The 16,394-nt window shown below is 61.1% G+C and overlaps 1 protein-coding gene across 4 annotated transcripts in view; it reads left to right on the top strand.

Annotated features, from left to right (window-relative positions):
* Positions 1–382: 382 nt before the first annotated feature.
* Positions 383–16,394, top strand: part of STK11 (serine/threonine kinase 11) — a 21,789-nt gene continuing 5,777 nt past the window's right edge. For 2 of the 4 annotated variants that reach the window (XR_004919969.2, XM_036100654.2), the window contains exons 1-6: positions 386–1,769; positions 11,117–11,200; positions 12,423–12,512; positions 13,438–13,570; positions 13,651–13,787; positions 14,823–14,950. Coding sequence is in view for 2 of the 4 variants with exons in the window: in XM_036100654.2 (XP_035956547.1) it covers positions 1,150–1,769; positions 11,117–11,200; positions 12,423–12,512; positions 13,438–13,570; positions 13,651–13,787; positions 14,823–14,950 (1,192 nt within the window). In the remaining 2 variants the exon portion in view is untranslated. Of the gene's footprint in view, positions 1,770–11,116; positions 11,201–12,422; positions 12,513–13,437; positions 13,571–13,650; positions 13,788–14,822; positions 14,951–16,394 lie in introns of all 4 variants that reach the window. The other 2 variants (XR_004919970.2, XM_036100655.2) reach the window with 2 other exon arrangements.

Raw genomic sequence — 16,394 nt, 5'->3', positions numbered from 1 at the left:
ACAGCCGTTCCCAGGTGGCCGTTGTCGCTCACGACTCCGACCCCAGCCCCGAGCCCCTCCGAGGTCAACACCGCGAGCTCGCCTCCCCGCGCCCGCTTCCCGCCAAACCCCCCCTCCCCGTGACGGGCGCCTCGGCGGGCCAATGAGCCCAGCTGTAGCCACCCCCGGGGCGGGGCCGAGAGCGAACCAATCCCCGCTTGGGCGCCTGCCTGGGTCCAAACGACCCAATCGGCAGCGGCGGCGGGGCGGGTCGCGGGGCGGGGCCTTCCGGCTCAGCCAACGGGCGGGCACGTCGGCGACGGGAGGGGTGGGCCCCGCGGCGGGCGTGCGGCGGCGCGGCGGCGCAGGGCGGGGGCGGGAGGTAAACAAGATGGCGGCGGCGTGTCGGGCGCGGAAGGGGGAGGCGGCCCGGGGTGTCCGCGACTGAGGCGGGGCGCGGGAGGCAGCGGCGGCGGGCGCCGGCCGGCTCCGCGCCGCCTTGCATGGGCTGGGCCCCCGCGCCTCCCCGCCTGCTCCACACGTGCGGCGGCTGCGGCGGGGGCACGCGCCGTCCGAGCCCCGGCGGCCTCGGGAACCCCCTGCCCGGGCCTTCGGCCTGCGCCGCCTCAGCCGCCCGGAGCCCTGCGGGTCCCCGCGCCCCGCGGCCCGTGGCCGACGGCGTTCGCGGCCGAGAGCGAGCGCGGGCTGCCGTTTGGGGCGGGGGGCGGCCGCTCCGGGGTCCCAGGCCGGTGTGGGGGCGCCCCGGCGGCGGCCGGCTCCGACGGAAGTTGCTCCCCGCGGCGGGAGGGCTCCGGGCAGCCCCCCGGCCCCCCGACACGCGCCCGGGGCTGGCGGGGGCGGACGTCGGTGCCCCCCGCGCGGTCCGGATAGGCACCTGCCGCTGCCTCGGGCCCCCAGGACGGCGGGCCCCGCCGGGAGCCGCCCCCAGCAGCGCGCCCGGCCCCCAGCGAAGCTCGGCTGCGCAGCCTGGGGCCCTGGGGCCGGCCGGCCGCCGCGGGGCCCTCTCTGGGCGCGCGCCACGGCCCGCTGGTAATGCCCATCCTGGAGAAGACTTGCTTTGGCCGCACCGGTGTTTGTCCGAGGGTCTAAAGTCCCTGGAGGATGACCTAGCACTTGGAAGCCCCACCGGCCTGCTGAGGGCCCCCGTGGATGCGCCGGCCCGACCCGAAGCTGCGAGGCGGGCAGGCACCCAGACTTGCGACCCTCCGCACCCTCGGGTGCCGGGGTTCTGGGCCAGGCGCGCCTCTTGAACTCACGACTAGTACAATCGTTTCTTTTCGAAGAAGGGTTTTCTCTTTTTTTTTTTTCCTTTCTTTTTTTTTCTTTGCGTTTTTGTTGATTTTTGGGTTTGGGTTTTTTTTTTGTATTTTGTTTTTTTTTTTTGAGAAGGGAATTTTAGGGGGACAAAAGGAAGAACCGTGCGTACCAGGGGCAATAGATAAGGGACCGCCGGCGAGAGTCGGAGGCGTTGGGTCCAGGATGGATGTGGCCGACCCGCAGCAGCTGGGCATGTTTACAGAGGGGGAGCTGATGTCCGTGGGGATGGACACGTTCATCCACCGCATCGACTCCACGGAAGTCATCTATCAGCCCCGGCGCAAGCGGGCCAAGCTCATCGGCAAGTACTTGATGGGAGACCTGCTGGGGGAGGGGTCCTACGGCAAGGTGAAGGAGGTGCTGGACTCAGAGACGCTGTGCAGGAGAGCTGTCAAAATCCTCAAGAAGAAGAAGTTGCGAAGGATCCCGAACGGGGAGGCGAACGTCAAGAAGTAAGTGTGGGCTTCCTGGGTCAGTGTGCGGCCAGCCAGCAAGGTTGGTCACCTTCCTGCCTGCCTGCCTGCCTGCTTGCCTTCCTTCCCTCCTTCCTTCTCCTTTTCCTTAAAATTTGGAAGTGACCAGCCAGCTCCCGTGTGGTGCTTGCCAGGGAAAGTGTTGTTGGGAACTGCTGAAGGACTCTGACGGAGTCATGCCGGCTTGTTGCAGCTGGGTGCCCCCTTTCTTCAGATGATGGTGTCAAAGCCTTTTTTTGGGGGGGGGGTGCGCCCATCCCCCTTCACCCTCCCAGCTGTCCGAAGAATTTAGGTGCCCAGTGGAACCAGCCAGTGTTTATTTGGCCCTGAGAATTTGTGTTCCTGAACGGCCCTGGCCGCCACCAGCAGGTTTTCTGTGCAGAGTGCAGCTGTTACTAGGGCCCTGCGAAATGCGATTTGTTTACCCTGTTGGAGGGGAGCCCTGCGGTTGCCAAAAATAATTGTTTGCGCTGGCTTATCGGTCAGCAGGGGGTAACGTAGCCCTTTTTTGCTCACTTGGGATGTGACACTAGACACATCCGTGACTGCAGGCCCAGGTGACTCCCTGGGAGAGGAATCAGCTTGTGTCCTGGCTAACTTTATACCCAAACTTCTTCGGGCATGTGTCAGCGCCCAGGCATCACAGAGGTGTTGGAGGCCGCCTGCAGGAGTCTTCCCAACCTCCAAGGATGGTGGGAGTCCTGTCTCCATCCCTCTTGTTGGGTTCAGGAGTGGGCGCCCCTCCTTATGGCTGCCACCCACTGGGACCCCGCCCTGCCTGGGCCCATGCTCCTCCCAGCCTCCAGTTTCCAAGAAGGGGTTTATCTAACGGGCCAGGCGGCAGGACTGACTGACGACCTTGGACATCCCAGCACGTCCCAGCATTGGCCCTCCCTCCAGGCCCATCCTGGAAAGTGCTGCTCCCCTGTCCGCTTTCGCCTCCCCCCTTCCTGGCCTAGCCTGCACTCACGCATAAGCTGAGCTGTTTTCACTTGCTCTGTTCACTTGCTCTGGGCTGGCTTGGGTCTGGGCGTGGTGGAATTGTGGATGGAACGGAGAACCAAAACTGGGCTGGCTCTGGTGTTGGTGCCCCAGCTAGTCATAGCAGTTGGCTTCCAGTGTGGTCCAAAGGCAAGGTGGGCGGTATCTTGAGGCCTCTTTAGTCTTCGTGCCCCAGCCTGTGGACGTGGAGCAGGGATGGCCGGGTGCTCTAGGGCCCATCTCTTACCTGTGAGGACTGGGCAGGGGCCCCTGTGTGCTGGGGGAGACTGAGGCAGGGGGCAAGCCAGCACCCTCCTGAGGTCCACATGACCCCTCACCCCGAGTCAGAAATCCCCACTCAACTGCTGGCTTCTAAGTCCTGTTTTCTCATGAAGCAAGAAGCAGCTGGGGGTTATGTGGCCTCAGGCTGCTGGTCTGCCACCGCTGGAGGTTGGGGGGCAGTGAGCTCCTTCTTCCTGGCTTCCTGGATCCTGCCCCTGGAAACAGCCCTCTCCCGATCTCCGGGGTCCATCTTTGTCCTGCTGGCTCCTCTCAGGTCTCATCCCCTGATACGTCCAGACAGCAGGGTGCTGGTTTCTTCCTGCGTGGTTGAACCCTGCTCGTTGGAGGCAGTGCGGGTCCATGGAGGTGTTCTGGCTGGTCATATTGCTCCGTGCTGCTCTGGCATCCCAGGCCCCAGCCTCCTGGGAGCAGCACCCCGAGGTTCCCAGAGTCCCCAGGTCTGTTCAAGGGCCCGCGCTGGGTTCCAGCACCAATTGATGTGTGGCTAGAGGCACTCAGGCCCCAGAAGTCTGCGGACCCCTGCTGCGATGGACGGGTGCTGTTGGGGTGGGCAGGTGCCCACCTCTGCCGAGGAGCAGGGCACATGCTGCGGAGGTGCTCATTCTCGAGACGCAGTGTGCGTCTCACAAACGCACACACCCAAGGTCAAGTTAGAGGAAGGTTGCCGCCTCCCGGAGTTCCCTTGTGCTCCGTGGGAGGCACAGATGGCCAGAAGCTGACCGGAGGGTTGAGGAGCACTGGCGTCCCAGTCTCTGCCTTCCTGGATGGTCAGCCCGGGCCCCAAGAGCTTGTGGAGACATCTGGGTGTGCAGTGTTGGGGCTGCAAGGAGCTCGGTCCTGCAGTGTCCATCAGAAGAACCTGAGGGGAAATTGAGGCCCGGGAGGCTGAGTGTTGGGGGTCCCCAGCTGGCTTGGCAATTAGCATTAGGTGTCACAGCTGCAGGGCACTGTGCCCATTTCATCAGCTCAGGGCCCGGCTCTCATAGGAAGGAAAGGGGTGTCCTTGCAAGCGGAGGTCCGGGCTCCCCGGCCGGCCTTGCCAGCCGGCTGCACGGAAGAAAGGCTCCTTTGTCTTTGAGAGGCTTAATAAACTCCACTAGCTTTTCTCCAAGTGAAGTGTCCGGAACCTTCCAGACAAGCGCCAGGAGTCCCGACTTGGATCAGAAGCTTTTTTCTTAAAGAATGATGTCTGTGACCAAGGTTGGGAGGGGGCTCAGGACGTCCCCCCTTCATGTGGTTTCCTCCCAGGAACTGCCATGGGCCTGCACTTGCCCCCTCTCTCCTTCGCGATTCTTTAAATTAGTAGGTTCTTGTTGTAGAGCAAGAAAGTTTCAGAAAGCTTCAAGTAAAAAAAAGAATCATTCATGATCTCAGAACTGACCCATCTTGCCACATATTCTTCAAGTCTTTTTGGTTGTTTTTTTAATCTGTCCAAATACTTTTTATATGTCCTATCATTTTTATTATTATAATTTTATTCTCCATCATTTTTAGAAAATCAGTGTACTTGTTTTTCTAACAGGCAGTAGAATCACACGGACTGACCCCGTAAAAGTTGGGAAGACGGTGTGTGTGGAGTCTCCCTCCGGGGGCAGCGAGGGTGACCCCCTGCCATGCGTCCTGCCGGCAGGGTTTTGTGCGGGGAGAGCAGACCTGCACGTACTCCCCGGGCGGCTCAGTTCAGAGGGCAGCTGGGGAATCGTTCGGCCGTACAGGCCACGCACACCGAGCATCCGTGCGGGAGCGGCGGGAAGACAGCCGCCGGCAGCAGGTGCGCCCTCCACAACGGACAGACGGCGCAACTCAGTTTTCAGAGTCTCATGCGTCACAGGACATTGTTCCCTGTGGGGTTTTCTTCCATCGATCACTCGTTGCTCACCGCCCTATGATCACTGTTACCGTCACTGTTGCCCCTCAGGCTGTGCTTCTTGTACCCCTGTCCTTCTGCCTGAGTCAGTCTGCTTTTCTAACGTCAGGCTTCCAGGTCGGGTCTCCATGGTGGTCTTGTTGGGGGTGGCAGGGCTCCATGGCCGGGTCTAACCTACCTTGTGCTGGTGGCTCTGTTTGCTGTGGTGGTGAATTACTTTGTGTCACGGTCCCATGATAAGTGCAAGGGTATTTGAAGGGCATGTCCCACAAGTGGAGATTTTGGGTCAGAGGGAGCATGTGTACATTTGATAAGCGACGTCCAGACTGCCGGTCCCCCCAGCCTCCCCAGCCTCCCCAGCCAGTCTCGTCCAGCCAGCTTCTACGTCCTGAGTGACCACCAGGAGCACCGGGTCCTCTGCAGACGGGCGGCAGCTCTGTAAGCAGGTGCCGGTTTCCAGGCTGGGGCCTCAGTGAGGCCGGGACCGCCTTGTGGTGATTGGCGGATAGTTAGATCTGGGTAATGAGTGGTTGGGATTTGAGTGTGTCCCGAATCAGAGCTCTGGACTTTGTCGACTCTTGTTCTTGTCCCAAGTGGCCTCTACGGTATCTGTCCCTCCCCCCGCCTCGTATTGGGAAGGGTTCCACTGTGCGCCCAGGCTGGCTGGCCGCCAGAGCTGGCAGCAGGAGGGTGGGGCAGCTCACCCACAGTGAAGGTCCCTGGTGTCTGGTCTTTCCCTCTCAGGGGTGTGGGTGGGGCGCTGATTCTGAAATGTAGAGCTTGGGGCCACACTGGGCTCTGGGGGCCGTCGGGATGTGTGCCAGTCCTGGGAGTGTATGGAACGCTGCAGAAGCTGCCCTTTATCCTGGATCCACCATGTGGCCGAACTGTAGTTTATTCTTGCAACAGCTTTATCGATACATAACTCACATACCAGACTTCGTAGTGTTAAGGTGTATTTCAGTGGCAATAACCGGGTTGTGAAACTCAACACTGCCTAACTGCAGAACATTTCAGCTCCCCAAAAAGAAACACCACCCCATCAGCGGTCACCCCCCATCCTCCCCAGCCCCCGGCCCCCACGAGCCCCTTTCCCGTCTGTGGATGAGCCTGTGCTGGACGTGTCACCCACGTGGACTCACACCCCGTGTGGCCTTCCGTGTCTGGTTCCCTCCCTGAGCGTTGTGGGCTCGGGGTCCGTCCCCGGGGCACCGCGGCCACGGGACGCTCCTGTGTGTGGGTGGACATGTTTTGTTTGTCCGTTTACCCACTGATGGGTCTTTGGGTTGTATCCACTTTTATGAGTCATGCTGCTGGAGACGTGTGGACAAGTATTTGTGTTGAGCTGCACTTTTAGCAATTTCTCTTGTTTGAGTCTCCTTCCTGGACCTCTGAGGGTCTCGGGTCATATGTTTAGAAGCATCAGCAGAGGGGCTAAGGTGAGGGGGATCGTGCTCAGTGTCCCTCCTCCAGGGCTGCCATTGCCCCTGGCCCGCCCCTTGGGCACCCCGCGGACTCTTCTTTGTCTGCAGGGCCCTGACCTGTGGGGAGTTCCCTGGGCGGCTCAGTCTCACTCCGGCATGCGTGGAGCTGATGCTTCTCAGGGCAGTGGCCATGGGCCTGTCCCTGTGTGTTTTGTTTTGGGCTGACCTGACCGTGGAGGCAGCTTTGTATTTCTCGGTAAGCTTGAATGGCTTTATGACCCCCATTCAGGTTTTCTTGTGGTTAATCAACAAGTGAACTAATAAGCAGTCCACTTGGTTAGGCTGCAACCCTGGGCAGGTCCCAGGCAGCGGGGGGGGGGGGGGGGGGGGGGGCTGTTAGTGACCGCAGCGCGGAGCCCCTGTGGGGGAGGCGGGCCGGAAGGCACCATTTCCTCTGCCTTCACTTCCTGCATCCTGGCTGAGCTCCTCGCTTTTCCTTTTTCGTTAAACATTGTTTTTTCTTGTTTTTGGACCCGAGATATAACTTGTAGGAGACATTGAAAACACAGAGGTGGTAGAAAGCTTTCAGTACACCCTGGAGGTCACTGGGCAAGTGGCTGGGTGCACCCTCCTCCCGCGTTCTCTCTGGCGAAGTTCAGTGCGCGTGGCTCCCACCGCCCCTTCTGTTAGATCCTGGCGTTGTGCCCGTTCTCTTCTGGTGTGGAGAAGGTGGCTTACGCGCTTACACACGATGCTGTGATCACAGTTACCCAGCACACCCGTGGTGGGTCAGCCTGGTTCTGTTAGAGTGGGGCCTTTTTTTTGAAGAACATACTTTACAGGCAATGGAATAGGAGTGTTGAGCTGTTCCGTTGCAGAGGAAGGGGTGCTGCCCTCTGCCTTGGTTTGGAGTTCCCGACATGAACTTGTCACAGAGGATGAACGTTTATTTGGTGGTGGTTTCATCCTGACGGCAGTGGGCGAAGGGGGAGACAGGAGAAGAGAATGCAGAGCAGTGGGGCCCCTGCCCCCAGAGCTGCCGTGCAGTTTTGTTGGCTGGCTGTGTTGGGAGTTTAGAAGTGTGGTCGCAGGCACGGGTCACCAGAGGCTCATGGAGCTCAGCTGTAAACTCTCCAGTCCCGCTTCCTCGGCACCTGCGTCCACAGGTGGCTGCCATTCAGCTGGATAGAGGAAAGGCGTCCTTGTCCCAACACGTGTGTTTTGTTTTTATCTTTGTAATTTTTATTTTATTTTATTTAGTTTTCTAAGTAGGCTCCACGCCCAGTGGGGGGCCTGAACTCACCTCCCTGAGGTCAAGAGCCCCGTGCTCTACCGACTGAGCTGGCTGGGCGCCCCGTCAACACATGGTTTTACTTGTGTTGCACCTCAAGTGATCTCTTTCGATGAAGAAGAAAAGCGCCCTGAGGTCGGGAGGTTGGTGTGGACGGCTCAAGGAAGCTTCTGGCTCCCCAGGCTGCCGTCAGCTGACCTGAGCTGTCCCAGCGTGTCAGGGAGCCTCATTCCGATGCTGGGTGGACAGTTCCCAGTCCTGTGTGCTGTCCCAGGAAGCTAGAGCTCAGAGGAGTTGGGTTCTGTCTCTGAGGCTGGCCCTGCAGGGCTTGCTAATCTAGCTCGCGGCCTGTGTGGATGGCCTTCTCCTCTGGGGCTTTCTCACTCCCGTGCCTTTGCTGAATCCGCCCTGGCCGCAGACCCGTGACAGGCGCCCACGCAGCTGCCTCCCCGGCCTGGCTGCTGACCAGGTGGCTCATGGGTGTCGGCCTGACTGGTGGACAGCAGGTGCTGGACGGTGGTCTCCGAGAGGCGCTGCTCTGCACTCCCACCGGGCAGCACGTGGTGGTGATGCCCACGGCCGCTGGCTGGGGGCTGACTGGGGGCCAGGCCATGGAGACGGGTGTTGCTGCCACCACCATCTGTCAGGTGGAAATGGAGTGTGACGGGCGATTGCATGGAGAGTCTCTGGGTCATAGGTGAGCTCTGGGCACTGGGCGCAGGGCGGGAGAGTCAGGGCAACGGGATGGTTTGGGTGGGGGAGGGGTGGAGGAAGGAGCGAGGGAGGAAGGTGGGGCCTGGGTTCCAGGGACGACTTGCACTGGTCCAGAGGCTCCAGGATCTGCTCCAGGATCTGCTTCAACCCATCAGGGACCTTCTTGATCCTACGCAGAACTCTCACCCGACACTGTCCCGCCCCCAGAGGACAGTGGGCTATGTCTGGAGATGTCTGTGGTCATCAGGACTGGGGTTACTCCTGCCACTGAGGGGGTGAGGGCCAGGGATGCTGCTGCCCCCCCACCACAGTGCCCAGGAGGCTCCCACAGAGAGTGACCTGCCCAGAGTGTCAGCAGGGCCAAGGGGGACAAACTCTGCATTAATTATTTGGAAAATATAATGGTCTGACCCCTGCTCATGCTGGACAGCAGAGTAACCCCCCAGGCGTCAGAGGGACAAACCAGGGCGACCCCAGGGTCTGTGAGTCACCCCCACTCAGTGTGTGTAGTGAAGTGTGTGTGGCATCCCGGGAGCTCAGGAGTCAGATGGTTAGGGCACCATCTGAGCAACAGGGAAAACCGGAGTAGAATTCTTGTTGCACCCGGAGCCCTCTGGTAGGGGTGGGAACGGGTTTCTGTTGGTGAGTTTCTGGGAAGGTGGCCGCAAGGCTGTCTTTGTTCTGCAAGTTGATGGCCTCCCGGGCTGTGGGTCTGGGGTCTGCAGTCTGGGGTGGGGGCTGTGCACAGATGCCATTTCTGGGGCCCTGGCAGCTGTATGGCCATAGCTGCTGGGGGGTGCAGGCTTCACGGTCCTAGAGAGGGCCCGCACCCAGGAGGGTGAGTGGTGTCGGGCCCAGGATTCATGCACTGGGAGGGGGTGGCTGTCAGGAAGGGCCTCCTGGAAGAGGCAGCCTTTTCCCAGAGCCTGGACAGTGGGACGGATGTGACCTCAGTCTCAGGAGGAGAGGGCCTCCCCTGCCCAGCTGTTCTTAGGTCCCATGCTTGGGCTTCCTGGTGAGGACTTCTTAAAAAACTTTATTGACACGTTATTCATAATCATACAATTTGGTGGCATTTAGTGTATTCCTAGGGATCCCCTTTATCTTATTCCAGAACATTCCATCTCCCCAAAAGCAACACCACCCCCATTAGCTGTCACCCCCATCCCCCCCAGCCCCCCGCCCCCACAAGCCCCCTTCCCGTCCGTGGATGAGCCTGTTCTGGACGTGTCACCCACGTGGACTCACACCCTGCGTGGCCTTCCATGTCTGGCTCCCTGCCTGAGCGTCGTGGGCTCGGGGTCCATCCCCGGGGCAGCGTGTGGGTGCCTCACTCCTGTTTGCAGCCGCGGGACGCTCCCATGTGTGGGGGACACGATGTGTTTGCCCGTCCGCCTGCCCGTGGACACTGGGGCTGTTCCCACTTCGGGGCTTCTGTGGATCGTGCTGCCGTGAACATGCTCATGCGTCTTTCTGTGTGGACGTGCTCCAGCTGTCGCGGGCGCCTACCTGCTGTGGAGTTGCTGCTTCTGCTGGTAACTCGACCAAACCCTCCCCCAACACCTGCTAGCTGTGTGGGCCTCTCTGCTGCTCAGACCCTGGACGGGTGAAGCATCAGGTGGCCATCTGCGGAGCAGGCGGCGCTGGGCGTGGGCCCGTGGGCGAGCTTGGTGCCAGGTGGGCGGCTGTGCCGTGGCAGCCATTCTGGTGGGGCTGGTGGGGCTACTTTCTCGCCATACCTGGGCTGCAGCAGCTGAGGTCTCCAGGGCTCTTGTGGGAAGGGCTCTCCATCCTTCCTGCAGGGCTGTGGGGTACCAGGGAGAAGGAGAGGAAGGGAGTCCTCGTGGAGACATGGGTCCAGCTGTGGTGCGTTGCCTGGGGCTTTGTTCCTACAGAGAGGCACAGCGGGGATGCCGGGGTGGCCCGGCCTTCCTGGGTAACTGAGCCCCAGCTCCTGCACGTAGTAGGTGCTCACTCCACACTTGACCTGCTGTCCTTATGCCACATCGCTGTGGTCTTTTATAAAGAAAAACTGTCCCATTAAAATGTTTATTTTTGGGGGGCGCCTGGGTGGCTCAGTTGGTTAAGCGACTGCCTTTAGCTCAGGTCATGATCCTGGAGTCCCGGGATCGAGTCCCACATCAGGCTCCCTGCTCAGCGGGGAGTCTGTTTCTCCCTCTGACCCTCCCCCCTCTTGTGCTCTCTCTTTCTCATTCTCTTTCTCAAATAAATAAATAAAATCTTAAAAAAAAAAAATGTTTATTTTTTTTAAGATTATGTATTTATTTATTTGACAGAGAGACACGGTGAGAGAGGGAACATAAGCAGGGGGAGTGGGAGAGGGAGAAGCAGGCTTCCCGCCGAGCAGGGAGCCCAATGCGGGGCTCGATCCCAGGACCTCGGGATCATGACCTGAGCCGAAGGCAGATGCTTCACCAACTGAGCCACCCCCCGTTAAAATGTTTAAAAAGCATCCTGATTGCATTGTCCCTGTCGAAGTTCCCCAGACTCGGGGAGACCCTCTTGCTGTCACTGGATGGAGCTGCTCGCTTGGAAGGGGCAGCAGAGAAGCCTCTCCTGGTTCTCCCGGTGCCTGCCCGCCTCAGAGCCTGGGGTGTCCTCTGCACGGCACCCAGAGGGCGAGCTCTCCCTTCTTACTAAGCAGAGCGAGCAGGGTTTCTGAACAAACATGGTACCAGCCATTCTCACTGGCGGGTCGGCTGATGCCTCTGTTTTCTGTCTTTAGGGAAATCCAACTTCTGAGGAGATTACGGCACAAAAACGTCATCCAGCTGGTGGATGTGTTATACAATGAAGAGAAGCAGAAAATATATCCTTGTGGCAGCTGATCTGCCAGAGCGCCAGGTCAGGGCCACGCTGGAGGGGAGTAGGGGGTAGGGCTCAGGGTGCTGTCTCCTGACCCTCCACGCACCCCTCTGTGACTCTGGCTGGTAGACTAGCCGGCCCAGGAGCTCCTGAGGCAGCGCCAGCCCCAGGCCGTGGTTGGCCTTCTGCACCTAGTACCATTGGGTCACCTGCCGGGTCCCCATGGTGTCTCAGACTTCCTTCACTCGTGTGGATGCTGGGCTCCTCCCTTTACCCTGTGCCCCAGAGTGGGAGTGCTGGGTCTGGGTGACCCTGGGTCTGGGGGGCCTCGTGGCGAGGGCTCTCCTTGCCTCTGGCATTCAGGCCCCCGTCTTGCCCTTCAGGGCCACTCTGTTTGGGGTAGGACGTGGGGTGGGGAGTGTATCATTCTGCAGGAATGCTTCCCTGGGAGTGTCCTTGGCTTTTGCCCTTTACTCTCTGGGGATGGGCTCCAACTCCTCAGGGTGGTGTGGCTCTGGCCAGCTCCAGGTCTAGGGAGCAGGCGTATGGGGGCCCTAGGTCTAGCCGGGGGGCTGCCGCCTTCCCACGGAAGTGCTGGGCATGGGGTGATGGGGTTTCCAGCAGGCGGCTCCTGTCCAGCTTGCTCTCGCGGCCACCTCCGCTGGAGACACAGTGGGGGCTTTGTCCTTCTCCCCTGCTGGCCTGAGACACTCAGCCACTTCCAGTGTGGCCCAGCCGCCCCAGGCCTTCATCCCCCTGGCTCCGAGGCCCCATCCTCTTCCCGCTCGGAGCCCCTCGTCCTCCTGTGTTTCCCATCGGTCTGCATGCCCTCGTCCCACCTGCCTCTCCCTCCTGTCCTGCAAGCTTTGTCTCCTCACCTCCTCTGGGGCTGGGGGTGGGGCTGGAGCTCCTCAGGGTGTTGAATGCCTGGGGAGGGCTTCTTGTCGGTCTGGGGCACTGAGCCCAGACGAGGTGGCCACAGATCTCTATGAATTGACTCTGGGAGGGTCAGTGCAGGGGCAGAGATGCCCTACAGGCCCTGTAATCCCTCTGGTCTTTTTGTTGTCTTTGGGTGCTCCTGCTTATCTTTGTTAATACAGTCATCAGATGCGGTCGGGGTCTTCTCCCCCAGGCCCTCCCCACGAGCATCCGCCATCTGTTCCCTGGGGATAGGCCCTGCCTGGGGCGGGGGTCTCTGCCAGTCCATGGTTTCCTTAGCACCGCACGTATATGGTGATGGAGTACTGCGTGTGTGGCATGCAGGAGATGCTGGACAGTGTGCCGGAGAAGCGCTTCCCCGTGTGCCAGGCCCATGGGTAAGTGCCTGCTGCCGGGGCCCCACGGCCACCCCTCCCTCCTGCGGGGTTGCCCACCAGCCCATGGGCTTCAAGGATCCAGTCCCATGTTCAAATGAGGTTCTTTTTCTTTTTCCTTTTTTTTCCCCCCGAGAGTGAGAGTGGGGTGGGGGGGACAGAGAGAGAGAGAGAGAGAGAGAGAGAGAGAGAGAGCAGGTCGGGGGAGGGGCAGAGGGAGAGAGAATCTCAGGCAGACTCCCTGCTGAGTGCGGCACCCAGCGTGGGGCTTCATTTCACGACCCTGAGAACACTACTTGAGCCGAAACCAAGAGTCAGACAGCTAACCGACTGCACCACCCAGGTGCCCCTCAAACAGGTTTTCTGATCACCAGTGACATGAAAGCTCCGGTGTGTTTTAAGCCTCAGCTTTGGGGGCTCAGTGTGCAGCACGCTCAGCCCAGCTGCTGCAGCCCCTTCGCATACCTCCCTGCCCCGCGTGCCCCCTGCCTCAGGCTGTGAGACCTCTTGGTCCCTGAGGAGTCCCTGAGAAGTCCCTGAGCTGCCACAGGCCAGCTGGCCCTCCTGGGGGTGGGGGGTGGGGGGTGGTCAAGCGTCCCCAGCCCTGGGGGGCACTACCAGGGAGGAGACATGGTCAGGTCGAAGCCAGACCGATTGGAGGACCCAGCACGGCCGCTGGGCTCATGGGGAGCGTGACGAAGGGCGGCCTGGGTGGGGGGAGCCGCTGGGGGCCGGGGAGCCCTCCTCTGCCTTCCCCAGGTGGCTCAGGTTGGAGCGGTCCACAGGCCTCGTGGGGCAGGGATCGCTTGCAAGGACTCCCGTCTTTGGTCCTGCTGGGTTGACCCCAGGTGGCTGCTGTGCCAAGGGGGCCCCGGTGGACGAGACGGCACCTTCAGCGGGGCAGGTTACGGAGGTCCCGCCCCCGCAGGTACTTCTGCCAGCTGGTAGACGGCCTGGAGTACCTGCACAGCCAGGGCATCGTGCACAAGGACATCAAGCCGGGCAACCTGCTGCTCACCACCGGTGGTACGCTCAAGATCTCCGACCTGGGTGTGGCTGAGGTAGGTGCCCGCCATTCGGCACGGGGGGCGGGCGCGGCCCCGCAGGGCTGCTCCCTGAGGGCCACCCGCTGCTGCCGCAGGCCCTGCACCCCTTTGCCGAGGACGACACGTGCCGGACGAGCCAGGGCTCCCCAGCGTTCCAGCCTCCTGAGATTGCCAATGGCTTGGACACCTTCTCTGGCTTTAAGGTGGACATCTGGTCAGCTGGGGTCACTCTGTAAGTGCCCAGGGGCTCTGGTCCCCCTGCTCTGCCCCCCTCCCCCAGAGGCCCCTCCTTTGCCCACCGAGGACTCAGGCACCCGCTTTGGGCTCCAGGCTTCTAGAACCTGCCCCTCTTAGTGGGTCCCCCAGACGCCATTCTGGGGTATGCCGGGGTGGCCAGAGTGTCAGACAGACGGTGGAGCCAAGATTCGGAGCCCCCTGTGGGTAGGAGCACATGGGACTGCTTCCCACCTTGTGGGGTTCTCAGGGTCAGAGACCTGGTGTGGGGGCATGCACACAGACTGGCCGTCCTCCTTGGGCCGCCCCCGCCTTCCGCTTGGTTGCTGAGGGCTCGTCCTGGTCTTCTTCCCACTGGTTTACGTGGCAGGTTGGAGTGTTGCTCAGCCGTTAGGTGCCCCCCACACGGATTCTGCTTTCCCATCCAGCAGGGCACAGCCCTGAGCACTCGTGCGTGAGCCATGTTGAGTGGGCTGCGGTGTTCTGTGGGACCCTCTTCCCTCCCGAGGTGGGGTGTGCGCCGCAGAGATGCACAGGCCTAGGCCACGCACTGACCAGCGCCGTCCAGAACCTTCCGTCCTGGCCCCGCCTGCAGGGCAGCTGCTGGCTGGCGTCGGTGGTCCATTTTATTTTTATTTTTATTTGGTTGATTGGTTGGTTGTAGGCTCCACACTGGGCATTGTGGAGCCCGGCGCAGGGCTTGGACTCAGCGACCCTGAGATCAAGACCCGAGGATGAGATCAGTTGTCGGACGCTTAACCGACTGAGCCACTCAGGTGCCCCTATTTTATTTTATTGAGAGAGAATTCACATACCACAAGATGCACCCTTTTAAGACCTACGATGCAGTGGGTTTTGGTATTTTCAGAGTGGTGCATCCCCCACCACCATCTATTCCAGAGCATTCCTGTCGCCCGGTATGAGGCCCCACAGGTGAGGGTGGTTTAGGGCTCCTGTGCCAGGCTGGTTCCAGGCCGGGGCTCCAGGAGAAGCCCCAACTGACGGGGCCTCTCTCCTTCCCGCCGGGGCGAAGCTATAACATCACGACAGGCCTGTACCCGTTTGAGGGGGACAACATCTACAAGTTGTTTGAGAACATCGGGAAGGGAGACTACACGATCCCGGGTGACTGCGGCCCCCCGCTCTCGGACTTGCTGAGAGGTGAGGCCCTCGGGACGGCACCTGGGCTGGACGTGTCGGGCATGGGCTGCCAGGGGGTGATGGGGGTCCTAGGGGTGTTGTACCCACCACGGGCCTCTGGAGAGCTGGGCCTCCTCTCTGCGGCCCCCTGCCCCGCCCCACGCCGCCCAGGAATGGGCCCGGTTAGTGGAGAGCAGCTGAGGCTGGGGCCGGCATCCGCGGCCCTACTGTTTGCTTTGGGCCTTTGCTCCGCCCTCTTGCAACCCCCGCCCCCCAGAGGGAAGTAGCCTGGGCGCCCCAGCCGGGCCCTTGGGTCTCTTCCTGCTGCGTGTCGCAGGCTGAGCAGCAGGTGGCGCCGTGCAGCCGCCGGCCCGTCCGGGGTGGGCCCACCAGGTGTGGACTGCTGGGGGCGGCCAGAGCTGACATCCTGGCGTTGGGCGGGAGCCTGTTCTGATGACAGAGCAGGCGCAGAGCATCGCCCCACACGTCCCCGGGACTTGGGAGTCCTCGCGGAGGTGCTGCCTCGGCTTCTGCTCTGGGGTGGAACGGACTGCACCCGGGCCCTTTCTAGGCTGCACGTGACTTACGGTGGAGACAGAGATTCCGCGATCCCAAGAGTGCTTATTTTCTAACAGCAGGGTCGGGCTGGTTTTTAAGTTTTGGGGAGAGTGAAGTAGAGCTCAAGATGGCTTGCTGGTCTGCAGCAGCTGGACTCCACCCCCGGGCACAGGCCCGCATTGGCAGCACCCCATCCCCTCCCCGGGACCCTCAAAGATGGCTGGGTGGGTGCAGTCCTGCCTCACTCGCGCTGCGGGCTGTGGCCCAGCCCTCCCGCTGCTCCGACCTGGCCTTCAAGTGCTTGGAAGTTCTCAGGCACTCCCTGGGAGGGTTGTGAAGTCAGCTGGCCCTGTCCTCGAGTGTGCCCAGAACCGCCCCGCCGCCCCCCGATGGGGTTCACTGCAGAGACGGCTACAAGGGCAGATGGGGCTCGCTGTCCTGACAGGCGCCGGCTGGCTGGTGTGTCCTCTAAATGAGGCTTTGTTCGCTCAGTCCATTACTGCTCTTCCTCTTCTCAGTGCTTGAGACGGCCCCTGTTGGGCTGATGACCTAGATAGCAGAGGGCGTCAGGGTCCCTGTCCCCAGATCCAGGCAGGCAGCCCTGTCCCTCACCTCCTCCACAGCATTTGCCCCAAGGCCGAGGTGGCCAGGCAGGGCTCATGGTCTGTGCATCCCCCTCACCCAAGCCTGCCTCAGGGCCTTTGCGCTGGGGGTGCGTGCTCCAGAGGCTCTTCCCGTAGCCAGGACTGGTGGGGTGGCTCCCTGTGTTCCCTAGAACACCGTCCTGGCCCCAAGGCCTGGTGGCCGTCCTCCCTGCCTGCACCCTGAGTACTGAGGCCATGACCCATGGTCTTACCGCCTCTTTGGCCCCATTCAGACCTTCAGCTTTTTGAGCTCCCAGCTCCAA

Source organism: Halichoerus grypus, chromosome 1 (assembly GCF_964656455.1).
Source record: "Halichoerus grypus chromosome 1, mHalGry1.hap1.1, whole genome shotgun sequence".
Classification (NCBI taxonomy): Eukaryota; Metazoa; Chordata; class Mammalia; order Carnivora; family Phocidae; genus Halichoerus; species Halichoerus grypus.
Note: the sequence above shows the minus strand (reverse complement) of the source record. Positions and strands in the feature narration are given on the sequence as shown.